The following is a 10,974-nucleotide window of genomic DNA, read 5'->3' on the forward strand; positions in this document are numbered from 1 at the left end:
CCGCAGTTTTTGGAGGACGCACGTATTGAGATCGCCGAAGTCCTGCGTCAGCGTCCTCAATAATTATGGGTCACTGTTGTAATATTAGATTGCAACAGTGACCTGCTTATTATTAAGTGTCACATTGTAAGTAGCGCACAAAGGGACTTACAACAATGGGTAACGCGTTCCATTCTTTTTTTTATTGCATTATTTTAGGCGTTGACGTGATCAATGTATCGTTCAATGGGATCAATGTATTGTCCACATCATTGGTATCGTTATCTTCACGTTTTCTCTTCTTAATACCGATTCTTGTCGCAACGTTGGCCTCGCTCTTAATTGATTCCTTCCCTTTTTCAACAATCTGTTTTAGAGGTTCGATGACAGATTTAAAATGTCTCTCCAGCGCAATATCTTCCTCCATTTTGTCAATTTTCAAAGTACGATATTTTTGCCAAACTAAATAGCTCGTTTTAGCAATCTCCTTCGCGATCCTCTCACAATTCTTGCTGCTATCCATGTTAAAGGAACGTTGCATAGTTGATGTATCGACAACAATTAACCACGTTACGCGAACTCGTTATAAATTCTTTTCTGTATCGCCCATCTGTAAGAACACAGTCCTTATCTATCACTAGGAATCCATACTTTTGCTGCCAACAAGTACGACATAATTCATATTATAGAAATCCTTGTATGACATGTCAGTGTTGACATGATCGTTGTATACATATTTCAGATTGGTTCCATCCTGTTTCAATAGAATCAACAGATTTGCATTGTTACGTATAAGATGCTTTGGTATCTTTGCGTACGTCTGACAGACATAAAAGCAGTCGACGTGTGCGTGATGGCCCATTGCAAAGTATTTTTTTTATGACGTCGCACTTGTCGCCACGTCATCAAAGACAAAAATGGAATTTGGAAACAGCTTATTCGGTAGAACGACGTCGCTGTTATTGGAAAATGTAAAATAACCAATTTCTTCTATCGGTACACTCTCCAAGTATTAATATTTCGGTTGCTGCAATGATTTCGAGTATACGTACACGTCTCAAAGCGTATGCCGTGCGAACTTTCCAGCAAGCTTATCAACACGTTTGTCTTACCACAGTTTAACGGGCCGCATATATAACTGCTTATAGAAGTCGGTAGAATGTTTCCATGTTTACGTATCTTTTCAGGCATTAGCTGTATCTTGTTGTCGAATTCATAACTTTAATCGTCTGCGACTGTCGCACGAACCGCATGTTTCCTTCTCTCCAACGCCAAAAAACTAAAAAAACAATACCGAGAGCGGACCTATTTATAGAGGTGCATAGATCGAATCAGTATTCAAAATGTTTCTTATCGTACCGGACACTTGCGACGTACACAGTTTAACGCTGAACAGTTAGAGTATGTACCAAAAGTTGTTCTGTTGCGAGAGTTTTGTTATTGTGTCGATCAATTGTGGAGCAGGTTACCCGAGCATATAAAAGCTGATTCGGAGGTTCAGCAATATCGTCGATGCCTAAAACACTATAATTTGCCGTGTTATCAAATATCGATGATCTAGCACCGCTGATAAAGAATTGCAGCGAATGTCAGCGAAAGACTGCGGTTTGTTAAACCGCACGATAAACGCTCTTCCTTTCGAACTGCATATCCCAGGATATTAGTTTTGTGGTCCGGGAACGCATTTAGAAACGTGATTGGCTAGAGGCGATCGAAGCATTAACCGCTGGACGCGGCGTGTCGCGAGCACGACATTGCTTATTCACATAGTAACGATCTTGCTGAACGACACGTGGCTGACAAAATACTCGCCACGAAAGCGCGGAAACGCATTATCGTGAGAGATTCGACTTTCGGAGAAAAAACTGCTGCTACAGCCGTTTTGGCTGTTATGAAGACTAAAACGAAAATCGGTATGAGTTTGAAAACAAAGACAAAAAAAAAGAAGAATGCAACGAGCAAGCGAATACTACCGGTTGCGAAACGTGGTGGTATGTTACCAATCCTGCCAATATTGGGAGTTCTCGGTTCGATAATTGGTGGAGCTGTGGGAGTTGCAAAGGCGGTGAATGATGATAAAGCTATGCAGCGTCAACTGGAAGAACTGAAACGTCATAATCGTGTTATGGAAGGTCATGGACTTTATCTCGCTCCATACAAGCGCGGACAACGAGTTTTGGCAAAGAAAAAAAAACGTCAAAAAACGCTAAAAATGCCCAAGGGTACAACTACCAACTTACAACTGCAACAACTTGCAAACCGCATGCATATTTCATATTTTAGAAGTGTTTTCATGCCTTACCAAAAGGGGGAGTACACCAAAACGAGAGCGGAATCATGAATTTGGATGATGCTGAGGGACCATGTACTCATTGGGTTGCATATTCCAAGAGGGGAAATCGTGCTATATATTTCGACAGTTTTTTGAAAATCTTCGACCACCAACCAAAGGAATTGGTTCGATATTTGGAAAATAACGTGAGTCAAATCGAGTAGAATCGCACTTCTCATCAGCGTTATGATCAAAGCATTTGCGGGCAATTGTGTCTGCAATTTTTACAAACTGTTGCCGATCAATTTAAAGACTGATATTACGCTGTTTAACTCAGTATTCGTTTAAACATGTCACTGACGTTTACGCTGTCTCGCAAGAGTAACGTCCTCACGGCAAGCTACTTTCCACCCGTAGATTTGAGTGACGGCGATTACGAACTCGGCTTGACAAACTTTGAAACCTACTATACGATACCCAATGTAAATAGGTCGAACATATATTTTATTTTGATAAAGACGATAAGGAAATTATAATTCCCGAAGGATCGTATGAAATACAAGACATAGAAAAGTATCTGAAACGCACAATTTTCCAATCTCATTCCAACGATGCTGCGATGAAGAAAACAAAGGGTGATGAATACGAGGAGAGCAAAGGCTCGATAACGATTCGCGCCAACAACAATACGTTGAAGAGTGAAGTAAAGTGTTTATGTCGAATAAATTTCACCAAACATAACAACGTTGGATCGTTGTTGGGATTTTCGTTAAATCGTATCCTGGAGCCGCAACGGTGGTGCGAATCAGACACTCCGAGAAATATCATCAACGTAAACATCATTCGCATCGAGTGCAATGTGATTACGGATGCATATAGCAACGTGAAGAGCATGCACACGATACATGAGTTTTACCGAGCGTACCGCCAGGACATAAGATCTCGGAAACACCGAAACAGATCATTTACCTTCCGACCATCGTACGGAGCATTATGGACTTGACGATTCGCGTTGTAGATCAAAACGGCTGATTACTTGATTTTTATGACAAGGAAATTACCGTTAGATTGCATATACGGAGACGATTGCGATAACGTAAGAAGCTTGTGCTAAACGAGCCAGTGAAACAGACAAGAGATACATTTTTTAATAAAGAAATGATAACCAAAAGTACTTGAGCGCCCAGTAAAAAGAAACTCACTGTGTCGAATGTTAAATTTTTGAAATCATTAGGATTCATCGTGCGAAATACCTAAGATGACTAATATCTTGAATATCGAAGGTGAGCCGATCTTTGACGACAGCATCGTCAAGATTGAGACTCACACGTACAATCTATATGTCAACACGTCATTTAAACATAGCGACGAAATAAGGATACCAATACAACAACAGGATTTATACACGTTGCCATACGAAAGTTCACTTTACGTCGAAGGAAGATTGACATTGAACAAGAGGAATGAAAACACTACAGCAATACTTGGAAATAATTGTGTAGCGTTCATGTTTGATGAAATTCGATATGAACTCAACGATGTGGAGATTGATCGCAATAGAAACGTTGGACTAACTACCACTCTAAAGAACTATGTATTGTTGTCATTGAACAATGCAATAATTGTTAAGCATAATGCTGGATTTTTATCTCCGAATGATTCAGCAGATGACTGCAATTTCACCACTGCTGACGGACACTTTAGTTTTTGCGTACCACTCAACATGTTGTTTGGCTTTTGCGAGGATTACAGACGTGTGATAATTAATGCTCGTCACAAATTGATTTTGATACAAGTGCACAACGACAACAATTATCTTGCGGGAGATCCAGCAACGAAACCGAAACTTGAGTTATTCAAAATACAATGGCGAATGCTTCACATTACGTTGAATGACATCAATAAACTATCCATGCAAGCCTTGGAAAGTGGACGATATCTGAATATGAGTTTCCGTTCATGGGATCTGTACGAGTATCCACTATTACCAAGCACGACAAAACATTCCTGGACTGTAAAGATTGCGACTCAGCTAGAAAAACCACGATATGTTATCTTTGCTATACAGACTGATAAAAAAAATAACATGAAAGCAGTTAAAACTGTCTTCGATAATTGTAAACTAACCAACATAAAACTTTATTTAAACTCTGAATTTGATCCGTACGATAATCTGAATCTAGACTTTGACAAAAATAGAGCTGCTATCTTACATGATATGTTTGCACGTTTCCGTACATCTTATTATTAATTGCATAAAAAAACAGTGAAACGCTAATCGGTGTGTAAACAAAACATTTTGAAAAATTGTACTATGGCAGTCATTGACTGCTCGCGACAAAACGATTCCATCATCAAGAATGGTCCCGTAGATGTGCGATTAGAATTTTAGTTCAAACAGAATGCGCCTGCGAACACTACTGCCTATTGTCTCATCATACACGACCGTGTGATTGAATATAATCCATTGTCCAACGTAGTGCGCAAGATTATGTAAAATGCCGCGCTGATAAATATCTCAAGTAAAAAGCGAGATATTTTACGATGGGGTAGTCTAAAAGAATCACTCATCATGATTGTACCAACGTTTGTCGATATGCAAGGATTCATCATTGGAGGGAGATTTGTTGTGAAAAAAGTGGCAGCATTGAGAAAGGGGAATATTCTCACGCATTACATTTTTGAGAATCCCATATCACAGAAATTTTTGACAAAATCCGATCTTGCGCTTCCTGGTTGATTGCATATCACCACGGATTGAAATGGAAAGATGGGATGGTCCCGTACAGCAACCCGTACGGAAAAAATACATTTTTTAATAAAGCCAATAGTAACTATTGTACGCCAATAGTTATAAATACTCAATACTACTGCGATGATTACTTTAACACTTGTAATAAGTAGTTTTCACTACACAATTATTAACTAGTGACCAGTGTAAACTTTTGAAATGTAATAGTAAGAACTACTGAAATAGCCACTATTGCAAACATTTAACGGTATATATTATTCTTATACCAATCATTAAATAGTACAAACCATTATAGTGTGCAGAAGTGTGCAATATTAAACCAACCTATAATAGTGCACATTCTGTACAGTATGTAATAGTACTATAGTAGTGTTTCAGCACTACTGCAGTAAATGCTTGTGTTTGCTACTACACTATAGTGATACTTAGAATCCGTTTCAGGCATGATGCAGGTTATGTATCATTTTATTTTTGGTTTTTATTGAATGTTAAACCAAGATAAAATAATACGTCAGGTGCATAATGTATAAAAGAACATACTTTTAGTGACACTAATAGTGTTCAGCACTACTGCAGTGATCCTATTAGTATTTAACACTGCTGCAGTATCCTATTAACATTTATAAAAAAATATATTTTCATTTTTTTAATAACTTTATTAATACAATCTATTATGGATATATGTATATTCATTAACATTGAGTATAATAATGGATCATCACGAAGTGTCTGCAATTCCTGATCAAAGAAGTCAAGCAGCGTTGAGGGCGGTCGTGGCTTGGATGGGTGACCGTTAGATGTAAATATTTGTTATATTTGGGGGGAATGATCCTTGAAAACACCGTAAATTGTTTTTTTAATCTTATAATGATTTTCATTCTGATTTCACAAACGTTTATTTTTAATTATTTTTGGTTATGTACATTCTGTATGCATTGAGTAACTATTAGTACATACTACATCAATAGTAACTAATTAATACTACTAGTGCGAATTCCAACAGTGCGCGAAATTACTATTGATGTGTGCACTAATAGTTATTCATTAGTTGTCATTTCAATAGTGCCACAAGTTTTTTCCGTAAGGGAAGGCAAAACACTTGATTACAATAGCTGTATTTGGTGCGGAAGAAAATGATTACAACGACGACGATGAGGTTCTCGTATACGTTAAGAGGATGCTGAAAGATCGGAAATTACCGACATTTGCATTCTAAGTAATAACTCCGAAACGACTGAACGGATTTGAAAACGCTTTTACAGGATTGAAATTGAGATAAAATGTAAACGCGCGAATTATAAATTTGTAGTAAAACGAAAAATATTAAAAATACCTTTTTCCGTATCGTAGAGCAATCATAACCTGTCACCTGACGTAAACATTTCATTGATACAAAAGTTCTGTAGCTCATATGTACAAAAAAAGTAATTCGCGCGAATCGGAATACTTGCACGAATAATACAAGACCTTTGGAGCAACGATTGGGAGCGTAGAAAAACAATTATTACTTAGAATGCAATTTGTGGTAATTCGTACACTCGGCTAAAGTAAAGAAAGCAAAAATTGCGTCTGGCAGTAAGTGCCGGATTTTCCAAGAGATGGCACTTCAATAAGTTAGATAAAGACATTCCACGTGTTTGAGTGAGACCAAAAGATATTGTAAGAAATTTATTTAGAGATACTACTGACACTGAAGAGTCTGCTTTATCGACCTTGTATAAATTTGGCCGACCTTTCAGCATCCTCTTAAGAAATATGAAAAACGAGAATGGCTAGCGAATATGCTCGTTGCGAGAGATGGCGCAATTATCAAGATTCTGGTTGCAGATTATGAAGATATAGAATCTTCTCAAGAATAATATGGATGTTACTAAAATTATGCGGAAAACATGTTAAGACTTGCACATTACAGAATGTATTTAAAATATTTAACAGGTGATTGCCAAAAAGAATTGCAAGATTTGAAAAATAAAATGTATCATTAATGTTTGATTAAAAAAAAACATTTTTTTATTTCTTTTCCCTTCCCTGTAGTTAAGATCAATAGTAATAATAATTATACATTACTTGTATAAAAAAAACGTAAACGAAAACGGGGAAGAACAAGTTCGAAAACCTTCTAACGGGAAAGAGAGAGAGAAAATTGCTGCGTCATCGCGTTCGAAATGGTGTCACCGCGCTCGAAATGGCGTCACCGCGTCCAAAATGACGCCACCGCGTCCAAAATGGCGGTGGCGGCGGCGCCGGCAAACCCTCCACGGAGTTAGAATTATCAGATCTATTGATAACATTTAATAATTAATTACTGTTTAATTATTATTATTTAATTGATTATTGTCATTTAATTAATTAAATACCATTTAATCGATTATTTTATCATTTAATTGATTGATATAATTTAATTAATTAATTAATTAGCGATTAATTGATTAATTATCATTTAATTAATTAATTAATTAATATATCCCTTTAAATTGTATAATAATAATAATAAAAAATTAATTAATTAACCCCTTCCTCTTGACCTACATTTTCCCCTTTTCCCTTTACCATGACATACATTCCCCCTTTCCCCTTTGACCTTGATCTACATTCTCCTTCCCCTCTTGACCTTGACCTACTTTGTGTCCGGAACCCACTTATACTATCTACTAATGTGTGTTGAAAATTATTTAAAGCTCACAATTTTTGATATTTCAATAATAGTTTTTAAGCAAAATTTCATATTTTTATACCTATTATTCAAAAATTCATCAGCTCAATAAATATTAAATTAATAAGAAATAAAGGGCTATGAATTAAAGCAGGGTGTTATATGTTCCAAATAAATGTAACTCTTTAATTAAAATATTGTAAGAAAATTGGCAGTCTGAGACCATCTGCCTGCGAATATGCGTAACGAGCCGGCGCGCGCACCCCGATTTAAGAGGTTTTGATTGATTTAGCTATGGGAAGCATCTCAAAAAGATGGGATTATATATCAAGAAATATCCTTATACCAAAAGATGAATTTCTGAGCGTGGTTCGACTGGTTTTGGATTCTACCTATTTCTCTTTTAATAATATGTTTTATCAATAAGTATTTGGCACTCCGATGGGCTGTCCAGCATTGTCGACGATAGCAGACATCGTCTTACATGACTTAGAAAACGTAGCGATTAGCAAACTTCCATGTCAATTATCGTTTTACTACAGATACGCGATGACATTTTAGCTGCACCTTTAGAACGTTTAAACGTTTTAATTACGTTATATTAAACGTTTTAATTTGTTGCATGATCGCTTAAAGTTTATCATTGAAATTAGTAAGGATGACCGTATTGATTTCCTTATTGATAACTATAATAGCTGATAGCCAGGGTGTTGGGAACAGTGCAACGTATGACCTTGGAAAGATCGTATTAATGAGATCACAATAATAGTTCACTACGTATATTCTAGTATAAGTACAATGACTGATCCGTACAACAACGCATCACAGAAAGAATTGAGACTACGGGTGCGCGTGGACACCGTTACAACACAAAAAATGAAAATAATACCATCTACACAATGTGCCCGACTGTCGCGCTCCTATAGCATAGATAATGCAAACGTCTCGAGATCGTATACCAACACAAGGAATGATTTTTCACCGATACAATAAACCTACTTTCTCGGGCAGATTCTTAAACTTCAACTCACAACACCCTATCTGTCATAAGAGAGGAAACTTATTTAATTTGGTAGATAGAGTGTTACTCTGCTTTCCCATCCTCAATTCCATAAAAAAAATCTGGAGGACTTGATTCACATTTTTCTCAAAAATGGATATCCGTTACCTTTTATTTTTTCTTCCATTAATACAAGGCTAAAATTTCTCTGTTCAAAAACTGAAGATTAGGCTCTCCAAAAAAAAATTAATAATATCAATAAACAAAGTAAAAAAAGGGCCACAAGCCAAAGCTTAGGTGTTGTTTCACTCCAATATATATATTTATTAATTAAACAATTTCATTACGATTTAAAGAACAAACGTTTCGACCTCGAACGGGTCATTTTCAATGTTAATAGAAATCAGTTAATGCCTAACATAAAATTAAAGAATATTACAATAATATTGTTACGCCCGTGTCTTTGCCCGCGTCGTTCGATGTACCAGCGAGCCGGTCCAGCTGTCAGATGTTTCCCTGACGACGCGTTGTCGTCTGTCAAACTAGCGACACATTAGATTTGGAGACGAGCCGTCGACTCGTTCGGACGTGCTTTACCCTGCTCTATTTATTCGCTGCGTTATTTGTTCACAGTCATTACAATAAAGCGTGTTCCTTGTTTTTCTTAATTTGGTGTTCCTTTTATTCCTCCCGCGGCCTTCCGGTGCGCGTGCGCGAACGCGAGTGCGGAAGCGCGTACATTACGCGAGAACGACTCCCGGGCGTAACAATATGATACGCTCACAATCCGCATTTACATAATCGCAGTCCAAATTATAAAATTTGTGGTCTTCATATTCGATGAAAAGTATGATTCGCAAACTCCAATAATTCTTATGTAATCTGTCAAAATATGTTATTACTGTATCACGTCAATACATAAAGTGAAATAAACCAAATTGATCTACTTTAAGTATAAGATTACATACCTCATATCAAAGATAAAGAGGATGGTAAACGTCGAAAATATTACAAAATTATATTAAGCCATTCTACGATATCCGGATGTTTATTCTTCACAAAATCAAGCAAAAGTGAGTTTTCAAAGGAAGACAGAATATTGTAGAGGGGGAAAGTGGGGATAGAAAGAAGAGGGGATTTAAAAAATAACCAGAAATTGGAAAGAAGAAGTGTCAATGAGGAGATAGCGACTGTAAGATAGGCAAATATGCGTCTGAAAGCGTCTCTGTGTCACTTTGTTTATTCAAACCACTGCTTTGTGTTTTAATGTAGACCATCTCTGACACTAATCTTTTATTATAGGAAGACTCGTTATCCAAAATTCTAACTCCATTCCAATCAAATTCATGATCGCAAGTATACGGTGATCAGAAATTACAGAAAGCGGACCAGATTTTTTCTTTATGTCCAAACGATATTCATTAATTCTCGTTCGTAATTGTCTCTTAGTGTGGCCTGTGTAAGAAGCACACAGTCCAAACAAGAAATTTTATATATCACGTCTTGGTAACACATAGGATCTAATAAATCTTTTCCCCTTTTTATGTATTTATTTAACGTGTTTGGAATGGAAAAAGCCGGTTTTAAATTAAATTTTTCAACAATAGGCCTAAAAGATTCAGAGATGGTTTTTACATATGGTATTGTGAAAAACCAATTATTCTCATCCATCCTATTATTATAACGATTCTTTTGGTTATCCTTCAAAGCAAACCGTTTTAATCTAGTATTAATCGTTTATTTTAAAAATTAATAAGTCTAAAAATTGTTTTTTCATTGTTTCATATGTTAAAACTATTTTTGAATGCTTCATACTGTAAGAGAGCGGCTGGTGAAGCCGACCCCCTTTACCTAATTCATAATTTTGCTGCCAGTGGCGCTCCGTTCCTAGGTCTCTAGAGCGCCACTGCAATACTTGTACGCGATTGGACCAAAGCCCACGTGAGATATCGGGATCTCATGATTGGTCCGCCGCTGTACGCTAGCGCGCCCAGACGGACTACTATAATGGGTGCATTCCAATATTCACTGACAGTACTGGCAGCACTGCAAATGCTGTTCCGATATACGCAGTAAACTTTCAGAGTGCCTTCGCGTGCATGTGACGTCATAGATTTGGTCGTCACGTCCTGCTTTCATTACTGCGAAGTGAGGCAGTCGCAGTAAAAACATGGCGACGTCCATAAAAAAACTTTCGCTTATAGATGCAGAAACAAATAACGATCACAGTATAACCAGTAGGTCCACTCAGCGAAAAACTGAGTCTTCGCGCAGGTACGCCACGCAACTTTTGTTTTGGATTGGATCTAATGAAATGC

The 10,974-nt window shown here is 37.0% G+C and overlaps 1 protein-coding gene across 1 annotated transcript; it reads left to right on the forward strand.

Annotated features, from left to right (window-relative positions):
• Positions 1 to 3,509: 3,509 nt before the first annotated feature.
• LOC105449547 lies at positions 3,510 to 4,502 on the forward strand. The gene has a single exon (XM_011688804.1). The coding sequence runs from the start codon at positions 3,510 to 3,512 to the stop codon at positions 4,500 to 4,502; it is 993 nt and encodes a 330-aa protein (XP_011687106.1).
• The last annotated feature ends 6,472 nt before the right edge of the window (positions 4,503 to 10,974 follow it).

This window comes from Wasmannia auropunctata, unplaced genomic scaffold, assembly GCF_000956235.1.
Source record: "Wasmannia auropunctata unplaced genomic scaffold, wasmannia.A_1.0 LD336076.1, whole genome shotgun sequence".
Classification (NCBI taxonomy): Eukaryota; Metazoa; Arthropoda; class Insecta; order Hymenoptera; family Formicidae; genus Wasmannia; species Wasmannia auropunctata.

Excerpts from the sequence above, each read along its gene's own strand:
- LOC105449547 (XM_011688804.1), top strand. The coding sequence starts at position 3,510 with ATGACTAATATCTTGAATATCGAAGGTGAGCCGATCTTTGACGACAGC.